At 40.7% G+C, this 20879-nt stretch overlaps 1 protein-coding gene across 2 annotated transcripts in view; it reads left to right on the top strand.

The window, feature by feature from the left end:
• LOC311263763 (septin-7-like) overlaps positions 1–20879 on the top strand; it is a 55940-nt gene that overhangs the window by 15799 nt on the left and 19262 nt on the right. For both annotated transcript variants that reach the window (XM_084364058.1, XM_084364057.1), the window contains exon 3: positions 13229–13335. In XM_084364058.1, the coding sequence (XP_084220184.1) occupies positions 13229–13335 (107 nt within the window). The remainder of the gene's footprint in view (positions 1–13228; positions 13336–20879) is intronic.

Genomic DNA, 20879 nt, shown 5'->3' with positions numbered 1-20879 from the left:
TGGAAACATTTAACATTTTGAGCCCAAATTAGCTCTTTGTCAGGTACAGAGGAGCATTTTGACTTGTTACAAGAAAGACACAGGTGCACTTGGTAACATTAATACTGGCTGCATTCCATTCGGTTATGTCACCACCAGTGCTGCGGTATTGAGTTTACGGGATGGAATGGAACAGAGCCATCGTTCATGTTATTAGTTCCACCTTTGCTTTTCCTGCTATGACAAGCCAACGAGTCTGCTGGGAAAAAGGCCAACTAAAGAAGCACTGTTACATTCAAGACTGAAGGATCATCTACTCTATTCAGAGGAACTTTTAACAGCCTGAAATCTGATCAGATATCTGAAATGTTTCTTAGCTAAAATGGCAAAATGTATGTAAGTTACCTAAACCATTTTCCTTGAATATCTTTTGAGTTGACCCAGAAATCTCTATTATATGAATGAAACTCAGTTGAAGTTTTTGGGGTTTTCTAATGATTGTCAAGTTACTGTAATTCCTTGAGAGGAATTGCCTTGGGGAAGGATTAATATCTTGCAGTCTTGTGCATGAGTGACGGTAATACTAGAGAAATACGGAGTGTGAGATTGACAGGCATTTTAATACAGCACTGGCAGTGATGTAGGCATTGTAATCTAGTGAAGAAAAAGCTGAGCCTAAATGGCAACACACACTGCAGTGTCTGATGGCATCTGAGTCATTGGGATTCGCCACTCCCTGTTTCATCACCTGTAAACTTTCAGTAATTTTTTTGCATTTGCTCCTGGGCAAATGACTGGATGGTTGAATTGCCTATTATACTGTTACATTGTACAGGTGTTGTTTTTATTGTTTCGACACCCTGTATAATGCATTATGGGGTTCACACAGCTGTGCTTTATGGCTATAAAAACCAGGTTATTCTTGCAAGCTGTGCACAGTTCACAAATGCCAAACTCTGGTGTCAAATCCAAGGACGACAAGTTGATGCTTGTGTCCTGTTGCAGCACAATGTTCCCATGTCACCTCATAGATAGTCTTGCTTAACCAGACTTATCTCCACACTAGGTTTTGGCACTGTTACAGTGCTGGCAAAAGGTCTGGCTTAACTCATTATCATAAACTATTGTAGTTGAAACCAATCATAATTATCTTACGGAGTAGAATTCAGGCTGAAATAGTCTTATACCCACAGTCTACGTCCTATGAGTCAGGTGATGTCATGAAATTAGTTGTCTTTGAGGTAGTCTAAGACTAGCAGCTTCCCCACTTTTGCACTTGGACATCATGCAACAATTGCTTAATTTTTGGCCTTCTTCATAGTTTTCATCATCAGATACACCCTTGATTAGCCAGAAACTTATTGGATCTTGGATCTTGGATCTGCCTAGGACTCATGGTCTTTTTCCATATACAACTGCGGGCCTGGCTTTACTCGGTTCAACTCAGCACGGCACCCCAGTGCAGCAAGGATTTGCATTTCCACTACAACCAGGCTACCTGCTTGAAGGTGTCTCTTAGACTAATGACGCACTTGTCTCGATCCCCACAGTACTATGAAAGAATCACCGCTAACAAAGTGCCTCAGCTAATTTGGTTACAAACACGTTCGTCTGTGCTTGGCTCGGCTCCACCTGCAAAACTGGTGAACAGTTAACCGATGCGGCTCAGTTTGACTCTCTGTAGCCAAAAGTGCTAATGGAAAAATGGACTGAGAAAAGTCTCAGTGCTCTATAAATACATCATGATACCCAGAAACGCTACTTCCTGGTGACTAAGCAGGCCAGCTGAAAGTTATAAAATGATGTCAAAGTCTGTTGTTCTGTATTCTCCTGTCTGATCTCTGTCCTAGATCTGTGGTCAGTATGTATTAAGTCATCCTTGTTACAGCAGGACAGGCCTCGTCATCATCGCTGGACAGCATCCTGTTTACAAACCTACTTCACAAAGACTCCTCATCGCCTCAGGGCACAACACACGGCACGGGCTACTCTGCCACTGTGTATGTGCATGTGTTGATGGGGTCGTGCACATGTGCATGTTCATGCATGCTCAGTCAAACCACTGCAGGCAGGTCTCTCTCGCTCCTTCCTCAGTGTTTCTTTTTGCTTTGCTCCAGTTCTCTGTGTCTCTATTTTGAGATGCACATGTCTGCCATGACCCAGCACGTGCCAATTCTGTCAGATTTAGTCTCCGGCTCGGCGGATCGCAGCAGAACACTCACTATCTAATTTTAAAAAACCTGAGGAAAGTGGGCTGTGTCCCTCCAAGGTTCCTGTAACCAGTGCATGTGGACCGCCGCTGTCAGGCAGAGTGCTGACACAGTTTAGGGTTGGATTCTGACTCTTCCATAGACTCTGCTGGCCTTGCAGATCCTTATCTTTTGCCAAAACACTGACCTTTGGCCCCTGTTTCTGCCAGTCCCATTAAGCCTCAACAATGGAGAATTATCTTGTCCAATAGTCTGGTGTTCAACAAACACAACTTCTCTCACCGCCTGTCTGTGACTCTGCTGTTCTTTCCTTCATGCCTGTATGTTCCCCAGATGTCTCATTTCACACTTTCTGATTCAGGTCTCACACGTGTCTGTTTTTTTTTGTGTGTGTATGTGTGTGTGTGTGTTTGTGTGTGTGTGAGAGTGTGTGAGTGTTGGGTGCTAGTTAGTAGGCCTGTCAGGATGTGAGGGGGCCAGCTGCTGCCTGAGGGTTGAGAGAGAGGGGGAGACAGAATGGGAGAAAAAGAGGGAGGAATGTCAGGAATCCCATGGGAAGCCCACTGTGGTCATTTGTGTGTTTGTTTTTCTGCCTCTCACAGTCCAGCTTGCCATAGTTCTTTCAACATGTTCATATTTAATATGCAGGGTTTTCATTCTGTACAACGGTGCAATGTGTTACTGTTAAACAATTAGTAAGGATCAATAAGCCAGTCAGGAAGTCTCACTGAGGTCAAGATCTCTTTTGCAAGAGAATCCTAAGTACAAAATACAGAGACCCAGCTCTTTACACCAATAACAGACACTGTAAAATATCATCAAGTAACTTCAAAGTCCCTCAGAGGAATGGTTGTCTTAATCTTCAGTTTGTGTTGCAGTTAGTATGGGTAGTCGTCACTTCTAAAGCCAAGATATCCTGTGATCTGGTGAAAAGCTTATTTGTTTTGAAATGTGGAATTATTCATCTATCTGATCTGTGCAGTAAACCAGTTGAGATAGATGTTTGTGCTCAGTTTTTCACCTGACTTTTAGTTAATCCAAGTTAAAACAGTCCAACATGAAGGTCGTTCAAAATAAAGGTATAAACAGCATCCTGAATTTAGAATAACTGTAATGAGTTAAACAAATAATATTCGACAGTCAGAATCCCATCTTGTTTTGTAATCGTGTTCCTGACCCACAATGCATCGTTGCTCAAAATTACGTCACATTATCACCATCAGTAAATAGCGGACCCTGTCTGGCTCTCACTCCCGGTGGGAGATGCTGTTTTCCGAGGGGAAGTTCACCAAAGACTCAGTAGAGAGGGCTGACCGGCTTGTGGTGACTTTTCCACATTAAATGTGGTGATTTTCTTTCTATATAAATTGCTCTTTTATTTTGAACATCTTTTTCAACACTATCAAAACGTCACACTTGGCAATATGGCTTTAAAATAATATCATGATATTTTAAGGCCATATCACAATACTCAATATATACCTTGATATTTTTAAATCGACTAAAAAGCACTTCATTAATGCTAAGACTGGCGACAAAATTAGCCATCATAATATTCTTGACCAAATAGGCCCTACAATGATATAGATATTGCAACAATATTGAAGGGATTATTATTGATACTTTCAAAAAAATACTGACACAGTGTGATATTTTTTTTTGTCATCATGTATGTGGATATAATGTATAAGGGCTTAGATGAAGTGCTTGTGGTCTTAGAGAAAAAACGCTGCATGTGTGTCTTGTCTCCATGTCAACAAATTCTTGACAACCACCGCTGTATGATCGACACTGCCCCTTTGTGGTTTTCTGTCCATTTGCTTTTTATTTGACATCGGGACATTACGGCAAGGAGGATGTGGGTGTATGACATGATCCATAGGAGACAAAAATATGGTGAATATCACCTTGGCCAGGAAAAAGAAAAAGAGCAACAGTGACATCACCAGCGCCTTCCCGAAAAGTTGAGATTTTCAACTCGAAGCGCTCGGAGTGGCCGCACAAAAAAGGAGGGGAGCACGGAAAAAAAGCTAGGCATTGCGCCTTTTCTCTGGGCAGCCGCCTGCTGCCACAGACGCTCACTCCTCATCGAGAGCAATTGAAAAAAGATGCTGGCGCTCTGAACAAGACGCAGACACAGGCCTTGGTGGTGCCTTGGTTTTGAAAGTGACATCACATTACTGCAATGCAGCCTTTAAAACACAACTAAGATGATATGTAGTCCCATATCACGATAACAATATAAGATAGCGTCCTGCTTACACTTTCACAGACGTGGTTTTGCCTCTGTTACAGCTCTGTTACTACCTTTGCTGGCAGGTAAGAGGAAAGAAACTGTCCCCCATTCTGTCAGCGAGGGAGAATAACAGCGCGATACTCCTGCCTTGAAAAGCCAGTGTTAAAGGGCTAGAGAGTGAGGAAGGAAGTTGGAGAATGTGACTAAACATACCACGAATAAAACTTTGTATAGATTAGCTCGTCCGTGAACATTTCTGCCTGAGTGACAGTGATTTCATCAGCAATGGTGGTTGTTTAACAATGAAAGCAACAACTTCCGCCGTTCCACACCATACCTAATGTTTTGATTGAGAGACCCCTCATAGCAGAACTGATGTTTCCTGCTCATATTTGAGTTATAAAATCCCAGCGCACCACGGACCGCCTCTCCTGTCGGCTGCTGACAGAGCAGGCCCAGCTCTACACATTTTGATGCCCCAGGGGAGATGAGGATTTGGTGCCCCCACATTGCAGCTTCTCTCATCAATTAACCACCATCACATGTTGTTAGTTTTAATGGGACCTGGGACACACTCAAATGACTACCTGTGGTTACCTGAGGACTCACTGCATGGAAAATCAACAATACAGATCATATACATACTTTCAGGCTAGATGAAGGAGGAGATGTGATGAGGTGTATCCTTTTCCTAATGATTGCAGGAAAACTAAAGTTGATAATAAGGATTGCTTTCAGAGGTTCTTCTAGGTTTTTCTATTGTGCATCATGGTTTAATTATAATGCAATGGCAAAATTGGACAAGACAGGAAAAACATCTTGCCCCACAAATGATTCAGTCTCCCACCGGAGCAATAGATAATCAATTTTGGTGGGTTTTTTGCCCACGTGTTGCACCATCTATGAGCAGCCTGGAAAACTTAGAACAGCTGTAAGATTGAGGACTTGTGAGGAAGCATGAAAAGATTACCCCATGTATGGGATAATGATTGCCATACTAACAATATAAGTGTTGAGGTACAAAACAGACAGTAGGAATGGAGAAGAGAAATGGGACAAAATGGAGTGTGGTTGGAGGCGAAGTGACACAGAGCTTTAGAGAGATGGACCGATGGCTCACTGTTGGAGAGGAAGAGAAACAGCAGGGATGAGCTGGAAGGGTTAGCCATCCATCACTGACGTTCAGGTCATTAGTCTATTTACAGAGAGCTGGCACTGCGCTTCCACTTGTCATGTGGAACCAATATTTAATTAAAGCTGAACGAGGGAGGCTAATTGGGACGGACCAGACCTCAGGGGGTTTAGACTACTGCAGTGACTGAGCATAGCATACGTCACACTATGTGCCTCTCTGTTAGAGAAACAAAGATGTTATTTTCACTCCAAATCCACAACTGTTCAGACATCAATAACCAAACTTATTGTTTTTACAGCATTTAACTTTACCTTAAAATTGGTATACCTGTTGCTCCTACAAATGGAAATTAAATCTATCTGCAAGTTTGATCCAGAAATAGTGAAATTAGTCGTAAAAGAGCATGAGACCCCTTTAAATTCAATCAAGCCTAATCCAACATAAAAATCGATAGCCCTATATCACTCAAAACGTAAAACCAGCTATAACTGCTGAACCTACTGAATTTAAGCTCACCAGATCTAGGATCAGCACCTATAGTTAATGGAAATATATTCTGGAGAGAGAACCATCCTCCATTCAAGTTTTGTGGAAATTCATTCTGTATTTATTTTGTAATTCTGCTGACAAACCAACCAACCAACAGACATGGGTAAATGACCTCCTTGGAGGAGGTAATAAAACTCTGGATAGGTTACTGAGTAAAAAGACAGGCTGTCTAACAACGCCTCACTGCTGTGTTTGTGACAAACATTGCAGTGTTTGTGAAACCTGTTCAGTTCAGTTAGGACAGCCAACATACTGTTTGTTGAGGATTTACTGAGATGTTTGGTCAGCGGGACGTTTGGATTAGCTCTGGCCAGTTTTTGATCAGGACTTGTGGTTGAAGTGTTTAGATTATTTTCGACCACTGTCTGGACTTTTGTGATGACAGATCTCAGTATCACATCTGTTTCACAGACGAGACTGGGCAAGTCTGGTTCAGCAAAACCAGGACAGAGAGCCTGTGAAGAACAGAAACTGAAACCTTTGACTTATGATGTTCTGTCCTGATATGACACTATGACCCTGCTTTTACACAGGTGAAGAATTTTGGTGAGATTTACACAGAAGATAAATAGAAATGTCAGGAAGATATAGAGCAACACTGTCAGGATGTAGGGCAGTCTTCCCTAGAACAGGTGGTGTGACATTGAAAAAAACGTGTAGTTTGTGTAATCAATCAAAACAAAGGGTAGCTAAATAGGTCAGTCAGTATTTTGAGGCAATGCAGAATAAGATGGGTCATTACATCAATGATTACATCATTTTACTTAACTTTGTATTGGATGATATGACACAAGGTGAATATATTTCATATGGGAGTTTCAATCTATGAAGTGTCTATTTTAACTTGTGCAGTGTTTTCATATGCTCCGGTGATCTAAAGTAAAATAACTCAGGATACATCTGTGTCCCATCTGTGACTCCCAGCAGCCATGACTGGGCTTGCCATGGAGGTCTGTTTGAGTGATCGCTATACACTAGAAGTATTACACTTTGACAAAGGAGCGACAAAAACTGAAAAAAGATGTGCTGTGGGTGCATTTAAATATAGTTGGTCTGTATGAAACACTCTTAGTTGTTGCCAAAAGCTCATAGAGCACATTTCTTCATTATTGTTCACATAAGAAAGTCAATTCCTATCTCCTCCAATTCAGAATCCATTCATAAATGTCAAACATTTATTTTCTAAGTGTTAAGAACATGATGTTGAGAGAACGAAACAAAATCAAATCAACTGCGAGGACAGTGCAGCACCCAGAAAGATTACAGCGTGCACACGCCAGTTATCTTGAAGTTCATCTTCAAATAAGGCAGCAGTTGCAAGCATTTCTTTTATTTAATGACTGGATAATTACCTGTGCAAGATGAACGTTATACAGGCCACATATCTGTGATTACTTTGTATGCCGTCCTGAGACATTACAATGTAAACGTTAAGGGAGAGGAGCAGTGGTCAGCAGTAACAAACAAGACCAGCTGACCACTGGTAACAAGCTAACAAACTCACACCACAGCATTCAACACATTAAACAAACTGTGGTGAAGAAAATAACTCTGCTCAGTTTTACCTGAAAAACCTTGCTTCTGCTCTCAGATGAAAGGTGCAGCAGAGAGGCTGCTCTCACTGCTGTACTTACAACGCTAATAACACAGCAGAGCACACCCCCTTATTTTGTTATTGATATACAGGCATGACTGTTAGATGCTTTCCAATTCATTAACTCATTAATTGATGCTGTTAATTTGCTGAAATACAATATGAAACACAACTTTTTATTTTAAAAAAAGTTAAGGACACCATTGAATAGTTTAGCACACATTATACTGAAGACTCGGAAACCCAGGAATCAGAATCCAATCAAATTGTGACATTGCCAAAGATTCACACCGCTATTATTGTTGTCCAATGTCCAACGTGAGAGGTCTTGCTTGAACGAATAACCCTACAGAATTATCACCTGTCACTGCCTCTTTTAGCATTTTACTGCCATTCAGCTCGTTGTTTTGGTACTATAGCCTACAGTGTTACTGCTTCAGTTGGGTGTCATCACTCCCATCGGACTCCAAGAAACTGTTTGTAGCTATAAACTAATTACTAACATATTTGTCATGTCAACTTTATAAAGTGATAAAATGTCAGTGTTAATGTGTTCTGCTGCTCTAGAGAGGCCCCTGCAAAAAAATGATATTGTTTGAATGTCACCCTGGATAACTGAAACAAAGTGTTAGCTTGCTAACTAGCTGGCATAGTCACTTCAAAAAGGAGCCAGTCTGAAGTGTAACCGTCATTAATATTGAAAGAAAGAAAGAAGGCGATGGCTAACTGACCAAATACAATATTAAGCCATCTGATTGGCGGAATGAACTATGTCTGTAATAAAAACCCTTCAACTTGATTCCCAGGGGTTTTATGTTGTGAAAGCTATCTATAGGACCCCGGGGACAGAAACCTTTATGCATGACTGCTGATATTTCAACTGGCCACATCTGAAATGTGAAGTGGTTTTCCAGTCATACCAGTTAATCCATCATTGGATGAAATGTTCAATTTTTTTATGGTTAACTAAAATTGATGTTCCAGCTGCAGCCTCCATGTGAGTGCAGCCTTTGTTAGGTTAAACTTTTCACTTCATTTCCTGCTGTTTGTTTTGTTGAGTTTGCAACAGTGGTGACACTTACCCACCAACAGATGTACCAAAAGACACACATACAGAAAACACACTTAGCCGCTCCCCTCTACGTTTAGATAACCCTCCTCCTTTGCAGGACTGGAAGCAATTTACCCAGCACTGAGGAGGAGGGTTTCATACATCTGTGCTATCTCGTCATGAAATGGCCTTTGTGTATTCATGTGTGTGCATGCTCTTGACCTCTACCTCCGAACAGTCCATCAAACGGGTGAGTCGTCCGGAGTCTGGCTTTGGAGGCTGAGGAGACACTGAGACGATTTGTGTTCATAACTCACACAGGGACAGAATATCATCCGTTACTGAGCAAACACACACAGGGGGCAGAATGAGGGGTTAAGAAAGGCTAAAGACTGGAATCCACCAGGGCTTCACTCCACGTCCACATGGACTGATGGAGTACACAGATGTCCTTCAAAAAGTTAAAATGAAAGCATTCTCCCTGCAGATGTTCACCTTCAGCAGGTGGCTGATTTTTATTGGGAATAAAAAGAGAATAAATGTTGTATCCATAGAAATAATATAATGTAGCGAGTAGGTAGAATAAATTATGAGAGAACTCTCTGTCGTTTCAATGATTAATAATAATAATAATAATAATAATAATAATAAAAATAAACTTTATTTATGAAACACCTTTCAAAACCGAAGTTACAAGGTGCCTCACAGGCAGACATTAAAATACACAGGATAAACAGGCAGATAAAAGACAGATATATTAAGATGTTAAAATAACCACAATATAAACAAGTTTAAAAACTAGTAATCTAAATGGAATTTAAAAAGCACACCAGTTAGGAGAAGGCCATTAGATAAAGGAAAGTTTTAAGTGATGATTTTAAAGGTGGACACCAACTTAGGCCAATCTGAGATCCTCTGGTAGTGAATTCCAAAGTTTAGGGGCCCGAACAGAAAAGGCATGGTCGCCCTTCGTAACAAGGCGTGATTCAGGAACAGGCAGAAGGTTCCAGTCAGAGGATCTCAAACAGCAATCGGGCTTATAAAAAGTTAAAAGATCACAAATGTAAGGTGGCGCCTGACCATGTAGGGCTTTAAAAACAAGGAATAAAATCTTAAAATCAATTCTAAAACTAACTGGTAACCAGTGAAGGTCAGCAAGAATTGGGGTCACTTCTGCTAGAGCCAGTTAAAATCCGAGCGGCAGCATTTTGAATTAACTGAAGCCTATGAAAGTTTACCTTACTGATACCAGTACAGTGCATTACATTAGTCGAGTCTTGAGGTTATGAACGCATGAATAACTTTTTCTAAATCTGAAAAATAGAGAAAGGGTGTAACCTCAGAGATCAGTCTAAGCTGATAGAAACAAGACTAACAAGATTAATGTTGTATTTGCTGATTATCTGACCCAGTGGGAGTAAGTAGATCAAACATAGCAAGCGACCTAAAATGGAAGCCTGAGGAACCCCAAATGTGAGGGGGGCGCTTGAGGAAGAGGACTTACCGATTTTAACGAGAAAATATCTTTTTTTTAGGTAAGAAATAAACCAGTCTAATGCCACATTGCAGATGCCAACAAAATGTTGTGGTCGACTGCATCAAAAGCTGAGCTCAGATCAAGGAGAATTAAAACTGAGATGGAGAGAGAGTAGAGGGCATGCAACAATGGAAGAGTTAAGTGGTGAAGGACTGATAACAATTGATTGTCTTGAAAAGGACTGGAGTTGTGACCCTGGGAGGAGATGAGATGTGAGAAATACTGAAATCTAGCGTTTACGACAGCAACTTGGTAGGATGACATTAGATTTTTGAGCGCAGCATGAGAGAGTCAGGAAGTTTATTTTTCTTCCACTGGCGCTCTGCTCGTCTGCATTGCCTTTTTAAAAGCCTCACATCCTCATTAATCCAGGGCAGAGAAGGGGGTTTAGCTTTTTTATATTTAAAGGGTGCTATGGAATTTAAAATGGTCGAGCAGGTGCTGTTAAAAACATTTAAAATTTCATCAACAGAGTGCAAATTATTAACAGAAGGAGCTAAGGGGCTGGCCACTAAGTGAAGGTTTGGCAAAAACTGATTCAGAGTTTGGAGGGCGAGAGAGGATCTGATAAGGTTGCCATGAGGGAGAGCGGGAGAAAGCAGCCTGAAAAAGTATGGCCATGTGGTCGGACAGTGCAAAATCAACTATATTCACTTTTTTAATACGCAAGTCATAAGTAAGAACAAGGTCCAGGGTGTGACCCTTAGCATGCGGGGGTTGCTCCACAAACTTAAACATTATGAAAGATAAAAAATCTGAAAACTCTTGAATACAATTAGAAGTGGAATTTGGGGGCCTGTAAATTAAAACATGTAAAACAGGACCATTTGTCTTTAAAATAAAGCTAATAATCTCAAAAGATGAGCAGCGAAAATTATCTTTGAGGATAATTGCTTCCCTGCCACCCCGACTTGTCAGTCTTGGTTGGTGGAGGAGGAAGAACCCAGGGGGACGAGCCTCAACGAAGGAACACAGTCACCAGGAGTGAGCCAAGCGTCAGTAATTATAAAAAAGTCAATGTTCTTGGTCATATAAAACCCTGGCAGACAAAGCACTCATTGGTTAGTGAGTGAACATTGATTAGACAAAATGTGAGGGTAGGGTACTAGTGGGGGGGTTCGTTGAGGTAGTCCTGATATTAATAACATTTCTGCTGAGAGGACAGGAGAGATCTTGGAGTATTACATTGTCTCATAGTAATTCTGACAGGAATGCAAGATACTGGGCTGGGTGACAAACAGCCGCTGCCACATAGTCAGAAGCTTTAGAAGAGCTGAAATGTGGGGAGTGGTCCTGCTGGGTAACAAGTCAAACATTATTAAAAGCAATGTAATTGATCAAATTAGAGATTAGCTCAGTAGTTCCCTTCTTATTTGGATGAAGAGCATCTGACTTAAAAAGACCATGTCTGGTCCAAAAGGTGTCAAAATTACTGATTAAACCACAACCACTAGCCGTAGTAAGATTTTTCAACCATAGGTGAAGGCTGAAAAGCCAACTGAAACATTCAGAGCTATGAGACAGACAGAAAAAATCGATTTCTTTCCCTTTCAATAGTAGTTGCCAGGGATTAAAGCTCAAATTGTAATTTGATTGACTTTCTGTGTCGGGTATCGTTTGTGCCAGTGTTCTCTATCACAGAGTGAACTGAGGGATGAATGTCAATGAGAGTAGGAACAAGTTCTATAAAGTCCAATGTTAATTCTCCATTAAAGACAGTAGGTAACAACACCAAGTAGCTTTACAGATCTGAGAATAGAGTCATCAATAATCAGGATGCTCCAGAGAGGGGTCACTAGTGTAAACACACAGTTTAGGGTGCAGTTGTCAGACGGTGTCTGTCATGCAGGTAGGACACACCTGTTTTTTTTTTTAGGGTTAATCAGCTTGGGGGCCAGTGTCCGGTGTGAGCACGCCACAGTTGCTGCCGGCAGGCAGGTGGTGCTGGAGGAGCACCAGTGGAGGGTGCAGACTGTCACGGGTCCTTGGGGCTCACCTCGCTGGAGGTGGTGATATACTTATCAGACAATGGGTGGATGGACTTTTGCCATACCTTTTGGGATTCTAGTCACACCCAGGACACACACTTATGCTGAAAAGCCATGAAGAAGTGCATTCTGCATAATACACTGTAACCCCCTCAAGCTTCTGTGTATACACCCTGGGTTGGAGTTCGGTCACAAATTACCGGGGTAGTGGCAGCTTTAGAATTCCAAAGCCTGAAAAGCAGCGGGATGGTGCAGTGGGAGTCAGTCAGAGGTCTTGCTAGGACAAGCAGCCCTCCTTCTCTCCAACCACATGCTCTTCCAACCCTTTTCAAGGGACACGAGCCAGATGCTCAGCCATTAATCACAGTATTGTGTGTGTGAGAGAGCGTATGCAATGTGTATGTTTGGACTGGCTGTGCACTTTGTCAAGTAAATGTTAACTCTGCGTGTTTGTGCGACTGCTGCCCCTAACATCAGAACAGGAGCAGAGAATGGAAAGTTGGCACAGTAAAGAGAGAAACAGGACGATTGATATGTAAGAGAAGCATGTAGTGAAAGGAACGGAGGAAGAGTGGGTGAATGGGGATGGTGAGGGTAAGAGTGAGCGGGAGGTGAAGAGGAAATGTTTTATCCCCTCTATCTGAAAGCTTTTCTTGCTGGCAGACACGCTTCTGACCTTTTCCCTCGCAGACAATGAATCTACTTTATTTTTCTGCTCCAGCCCGTCCCTCCAGGGTGTGTGTGTGTGTGTGTGTGTGTGTGTGTGTGTGTGTGTGTGTGTGTGTGTGTGGGTGTGTGTGTGTGTGTGTGTGTGGTTTATAATGCATGTGTGTCTGCTTGTAGTTAACATGTGGTCATCTGTCTTTCCATGTGCTGTGCTCATATAAGATATAATATAGAGACGGCACTAAATCAGCACTTAAACTGAAATTTATGTGTGTGTCCTCAGGTGAATCTGGTCTTGGGAAATCGACACTCATCAACTCCCTGTTCCTGACTGACTTGTACTCCAAGGATTACCCTGGGCCCTCCCAGCGCATCAAGAAGACTGTGCAGGTGATTACAAATTCATTTGGTATCACATCTGATTTCCAAGTTTAATTCTTGTACCCCACCAAAATTTGAGTTGTGAGGAGTCAAATGTTCAGATATTATACCAGAAATGTTAGGACTGTTATCTCCCCCCCACCTCTTCCAAATAAACACTTGGGCAACAACTGTAACAGTAGGAGGTAGGAACTAACACACAGCACACACGGATTGAGTGACTAAATAGTTGATGATGATCTGATGACCTCACAACAATTCAAATAGGTCTAGTGTTATGTTAATTTAGAGCTTTTTCCCAGGTTGGGAAACAGCCAATGAGAGCTAACACAGATCACAGCTTGGTAGGAAGGATTTTCATTTTCATTCGCCTGCATTTGCATATCATTTATGTTACCGCAGACTAAGAATGGGAACGTCTGTGTGCCAAAGCCAGATAAACAGCCATATCATTACACCCATCAGGGTGACACGCAGCTGCTCAGGTTCAAATAAACTGACTTTCTTTTGTTGAGTGTTAATTGCTATTGCTGCTTGTGTGTCAACTGAAAGCGACCACCAGACTACACAGTAGCTTCTTTCTTCACTCCTCAATTCATCCTCAGCACTGAGCCATGGAGAATGTTTTAACTTTTGGAAAACTGATCTGATGGCAGGCATTAAGAATAACTGTACAGAAACAGCCAATTTTCACACTGATGGTCTGGTTTGCTCATGTAGGTCAAATGGAGGCAACAGTGTTAAATTGAGACTGTTTCATAGCCATTTAAAACCAATATCAATCCAAGGTTTATTATTTTTCAATTGGACTGGGTTTACTTACTTGAAAGCAGAGATATATATATATATATATATATATATATATATATATATATATATATATATATATATATATATATATATATATATATTTTTAGTCAATGGGTTTCTGTGCAGTTGCTGGAAAATGACATTATTCAATTCAGTTCAGTTAAAAAAAACTTAATTTGTCCCCGGGGGGCAATTAAAGGCATGTGGAGTAGTTGTACACAGATTATACATTATACAATATCAGATTACTGTCTCCCTTAGGGTCATTCTGTGTTTTAGGAGCAGCATGTTTTCACAAGACATGTGTTGTTATAGTCAGTACTGCGGTCTATAGCCCAAATTAGGCCTGAACTGTATATCGTTTCAGCATCAACATTGGAACATGCACACCCGCATTCATCACATGCAGGATGCGTAATGTCAAGTAAGGCAAAGTGTCCTGTTATAACATTTCCTTCTGCTTGATTCAAAAACAAAACTCACATGCCTCTAATTTTCTAATTTACAGCTAGTCTACAAGAGACATTTGTCTTATTTAGTCCAATTTAAGGGTTCTTGGTTACATGGGCTCAGCAAACCACCAATCACAATCCTCTGTATCATTTTAGCAAATAAAGCAGGGTCGACTTGGATTGTTTGATAAAATGCGCTTCCAAGAAAATCACCCTGTTATTCTAGAATTATTCTTTCTTTCCTAATAGAGCTATTTAAGTTATCTGAAGGAAATTCCTGCATTTTTTCATTTCTCAATATATATCACAGATAATCCAAAATATTGTAATGTCAGTTTTTTTCCAGTATCGGGCAGCCCTAGCCGAAAAATACAACTGCTAGTCAATTGTTTGAATTGCTTCATTCATAACATCAGTGTTTGTGTCATGAAGTGTCTAATGTCAAATGTTTTTGCTTTCTTCAGTGGTAAATAGGACCTCTATTTCAACTATTGTCACTTCTATGCCGAAATAATAAACCCACCGTAGACTACTCTTTCATTTCAATAGTCGTAGTAGTAGTAGGCATTCCTAGACATGAAGTGTCCGAGTACAGATAACAAAAGGTCATGAGTCAGGTTGAGGGGTGAAAAAGTCAAAGACAAGCTCAACATCCCTGCTGCTTTGAGAAACTCCTCATATCTACATCTATGAAACTGCCTAATGTCCTCCTGCCTGTTGGTCCATTTACTGATTAGATGGTGAAACACTAAACACTAAAATTGTATATTATGCTAGTCGCCTCCTGTCTCTAAAAGCTCTGTATGACTTCATGAGAGCATTGACTACCAAAGTTGGCAATGTGTCACTTAACCTCATTGCTTTGAAGGTAATTTGAACACTTCATAGCCACATCGCTTGAACCAGTCCTAGTTGTCATGCTGCCATGAAGAGTAAGAGGCTAAAAATCATAGGGAAGAAAAGAGTTTGGTGTAATAGCTGGAGTCTCTTCATGGAGTATATGAAGAGGAGGAAGCAAGAAGGATGGAGAAAGGAAAGTGAGACAGAAGGATGGATGAACTAAGAGGGGAAACAGCAAGGCCTGGTTTTATCCTTTTATGGTCATGACAAACTGAGGAGGAGGAGGAGGAGGAGGAGGCTACATCTGGATCAGCAGTGGGGAGCAGAAGACAGAAGGGGTTGGAAAAAGGGAAGGAGGGAAAAGAAGAAGATGGTGAGGACAACTGCAATAAGGTGGAAGAGGAGGGTTGGGGACAGAGTAGCGAACTAGCCAGGAGGAAGAGGGGATTCAGGTAGCAGGAGAAGGGGGACAAAAAGGCAGAGTAAAGGAGGAGGAATGTGACCAAGCAGGGTCAAACTAAAGAGTGTCTCTGAGGACTGAGGCGGTGATGGGTGAGAAAGAGGTGACAGGGGAGAGACAAAGAAAAACAGGGGATTGGGTGAGAGTCCTTGTACGCCCCCTAGGGCCTGAGAGGGTCAGTAGAATGGCAAGAATGTTCCCAAGAAATGTAACACCCACCCACCCACACACAAACACACATACACACACACTGCTAAAAAGCTAAACAGTCGTCCTCTCTTCACTTGATTAATAAATTGTTTGCCTAGTCATGATAACTGCTCCCACACAGACACTCACACAACAAATTGCAAATCACTTCGCAGCAGGATTTGGCTCCCACTAACACTGTACACTGTCGTCTTTGCACATTAACACAAACAAGTATCACCCACACATCCACAGCACACACAGCTGCCTTTTCCTAGAAGCCAGCTATTCAATTTACCGCTCAGCTAGCCAAAAGTGCTTCTGTGTAGGTAGGGGAGTGAGAAAATCAAAGCTACACTGTGAGATTCTTAGAAATGAACGGATTCATGAAGTTTGTTTCATTCAAATTATCGACCCTGCGCTACTTTTGGTCTACTACCTGGTTTTGAGATGCCCTCTTTTGAGATTTCTGCCTCGACCTCAACACAGTGGAAATAAACATCAGTGTATCTTTCAAAAGTGTCCATATTGTTGTCAGCAGTTGTCATTGGAACTACTTTCTACAAAGAACATGGTTCAATTTATTAAAGGGGTATACCAGTCAGGGTTGGGAGGGCAACTTTGAAAATGTTTTGTTACAATTACACACTCACCTGGTAAAAAATATAGTCAGTAATGTAATCCAAGTATCACAATATTAAAGTAATGTAACTTGATTGCTTTCCGTTACTTTTGGCTGGCCGCGATATCGAACATATGCAACTAAAGAAAGGAAGACTTTATTATAAGGTGACTCTTATTTAATCTTAATAAATGTGTGTTCTACATTCTCACTAAAAACGTGAAAAACGTGAAAGGCTGATTCTGGAGCCAGTGTTTGGTTTGTCCATTCTGGGCTACTGTAGAAACTTGGCGTCTCAATGGAAGAGGACCTGCTTCCTCTGTAGATATAAAAGCTTAGTTCTAAGCTACAAAAACATAACTACACTTAGTTTCAGGTAATTATACACAATGAAAACATAATTAATCGTATTCTATTCCATTTTTGCAGTTTTTGTACAGCTACTGGTGTTGAGAAAATCCAAAATTTGACAGCTTTGTCTTCAGTTCTTAAATGAAAAAAAAAAAATGTAGAAACAAATACAGAGTAACAAAACTAGTACTAATAGTTCTGAACTGACTCTAAGCTCTAAAAACTTTCCAGACACAGAAATCATGAAATCATTCAATGAAAGGGCAATACTTCATCATTTAAATTTTGGCATCCTTGAAATTTTGATCAGGCATGTACATTTTCCAACTGTTACACTTCATACATTGAAATTTTGTGCTCATGGAAAGTAAAAGTCCTGTTTTTTGTTTTTGTTTTTTTACCTTCAGTTTGTGAATTTAAAAGCTGTATCCTTGCACTCACGCATTGTGTCCTAAATTATTGATTGTAGAAACAAATCAGATGTCGCTTCCCCACACGACAGCAGCTCTGTTATGTTCCAGTCTGTGCACCAACACAGAGCTAAATTTACTATGTTATGGCAAGACTGAAAACATTTAAGAGCCTTTTGCTTCCAGCTCCCTTTTGGGTCCATTGCTCACATCGAACCTCATGTGAACCCCATGAGCGCAACGTGGGCATACATGCTCTCCTGCAAGTAGCAGTTAGTGTGTGTAAATGTGTGTGCTGTGGTCTGAGGCTGAGGGGGAGAGACAGGGTCAGAGTATTTATATTCCCGAACAATCTCTCATGCTTTGTCGCTCACTCACATTCTCCCAGATCAGATTACTTTTAAATGATGGTGTTGAGACTGACGGCATTTTTGAGGTTTTCTCCCAATCTGTTTTTCTTCACGGAAACGGTGGAAATAGCAGATTTGGTTTTGAGATGGCCGACATGTCATGCACAAACACTTACAGTACAAACACACATCTTAACACACACATGCTGGATGCACAATTAAGCTCAGATATGTCAAATGAGTGTGGTGTGTGATATATATGCTCAGCTGTAAAGTTAGACAGATTATCTGAAGGTTTGTGGAAGCTGAAGAATGCGTTCGAGCGAGAGGGCTGTAGTTTTAGTTAAAGGGGTGATCCTAAAATAACTAGATGGCCTTGTGAAAGTATGCGGCGAAGTGAGGGAACAGCATACAAGCTGCAGGAAATGATAGATCGGTGGGACTGAATGTGAATATATGTGAGATGGAAGAGTTTTGCTTGTCTGGTTTTTATCTTTCAAGCTAAAGCCACACACACAACTCAGTCAGACAGACATTTTGTTAACAATAATTAGCTTGATCTTGTATTTATTAAGCACTTGTGTTCCTCATTAAACATACTGTGGCACTGCAGATGGAGAGAAGCAAGCAGGACCAGGTTTATGTCTTTAGAACATGTTAAATATAGTGAATGGGTTTTAAGTAACACTACTTTTAGGTCAGTACTGGTCTTCCAGTCTATATAGAGATGGTTGTACATTTTAGTCCATTTGTTTACATTCGTGGTCACCATTTCATAGTTTCCATAGTTCTTGATAGGGATGAGTGAGTAGGCCTGCATCTGTATCTGTTCAACCAACTAAATGATCTGCATCCCTGTCTGTACTCGGATAAACTCTAAGTGACTGGAAGTAGTTCATTTAAACCTGAAATTGATATGGGTTGACTCTATGTTGCTATATTTAGTATTTATTAGAAAACTAATAACAGATCAGCCTCAGAATTGAGCTTCAAATCAATGTTTTTGATCACAGAGCAAGAACTATTTACAGAACAAGTTTTTTTTGTATACTTCCGTCAGCCACCTATGAGGATTTTCCTTCATCACGTATGCTGTCACGTTTTACTCAGGTGGTACTCGTATCCATCAAAAGTATACTGAATATCCGTATCAGAGGTTTGTTTTAGTGGAGTGCTTGCTCAACCCTAGGAAAATGCATTTTCCTATGCAGACATTGCTTTTTCTGAAGTTTAGTATGAAAATCCAATTAGTAGAGATTTTGAAGAGCAATTTAACACCCCGTGCCAGCTTGATTAAATCCCTCCCATGTAAGCACAAAATGCTTTCCAACCAAGACACACCACGTCACCCCTCACCCAGCAGTTACCTCACAATCATGACACTCCTACGCCCCAAAAGTAAGTTCAGACCGAACATGAAGCTAGTTTTAACCCTAAAGTCTTAACCTTGTTTCATTCACAAGCATTTGCATCCACATGCAAAATTCTATTGAGTTTGCATGCATACCGGCAATAGCCTTACCTGGAGGCATTCTGTTTTCAGGTTGTCCGTATGTAAGTACATCCATACATCAGTCCCATTTTTGAGCACAAAATATCTCAAGAACACTTTTAGGGACTTTCTTCAAATTTGGCACAAACATCCAATTGGACTCAAGGAACTGATTAGATTTTAGTGGTCAAATGTCACTGTGACCTCACAAAACACATTTTTGGCCACTACTTAACAATTCATATAATTATTTCAAAACTTCCCAAAAATTTTTGAATGATGAAGTTATGACATGTTATATCCAAAATCCCAAAGGTCAACTTCACTGTGACATCATAATATTCTGAAAAAATATGTCCTGGCCACTATTCAATGACAGAGCTCAGGAATAGCCAGTTAAGGCTGCAATTGTGGTATTTGTTATGTGGTAGTACAGATGATTGCACACTGATTAGACATTTCTGCCATGGCACTGGCATTTGCTGGGGGAAAAAAACTCTGACAGCTCTGACATAAGACCATCGTATATCATGTCATCATTATCATAATGCTGAATAACTTGCACAAACTTGTGTTGAACCAGCGCATCATGTTAACGTAATACTTAGTCAATGTTAACTGCGATTGGCATAACATGTGCCATAACATGTCATAAAACAGCAGTTGTACTGGTGGTTAAGTTTTCTACATCGTTAATTAAGAGATGTTCATGCACCACTCCAATTCTGCAACAACTCTGGCCTCAATTACATCATTGTAGCAGCGTGTATTCTCATGTATTAATCATGAACATTGTTTTAAGAGTACAGTAGCTTCACCCAGACTAATCTAGGAGTTGTCTTTGTTGTTGAAAGCAGTGCCTTTAACTCCTTACAAGAGTCAGTCTGCAGCCGCCTTGGGTCAGTTCTAGATTAATCGATCAGTTGTCACCTATCACATTATTAAATAACCATGTGATAATTTATTAATCTGTTCGAATAATTGTTTTAGGAAAAAAATCTTTGATTCCACCCTCTTAAATATTATTAAGAATATGTTCTGGTTTCTTTACTCCTCTATTACAGTAAAATGAATATCTTTGGGTTGTGGACAAAGCAAAACATTTTATGAGGACGTCATCTTGGGCTTTGTGAAACACTGATCAGCATTTATCACAGTTTTCTTCTGACATTTTATAGACCAATCTACATATCGATTACTCAAGAAAATAATCAATAGTGAAAATAGTCATTTTTTGCATCTCTAGATAGCACCAGGACTGCCTGAACTCAGGAGTTAAAGTTTAGGATGGAATACCCTGTATAGTGAGGAGGTGGTAATCATCCATCCCTTCCACACACACCATCACGGCTCTGATGTTTGCAGCTCAGAGGACGGAAAGAGTTAAAGATTGCGCACACCAGTGCCAGCAGATACTGGTATCTATGAATCTCCCAGCAGGCTGTGTGGGTGCACTTACAGTGCAGTGATGTATCATCTGTGCCCTGAGTGGGAAAGGATAGTGTTAAACAATTAAACATGTAGGCTTGTGTGTGTGGGAACATCGTGTTGCCAAACGGCATCCTGAATTATATTAA

This window comes from Pagrus pagrus (genome assembly GCF_965226575.1).
Source record: "Pagrus pagrus genome assembly, chromosome: 10".
In the NCBI taxonomy this organism is placed as follows: Eukaryota; Metazoa; Chordata; class Actinopteri; order Spariformes; family Sparidae; genus Pagrus; species Pagrus pagrus.
The sequence above is the reverse complement of the archived record's forward strand: the minus strand, read 5'-3'. Positions and strand labels throughout refer to the sequence as shown.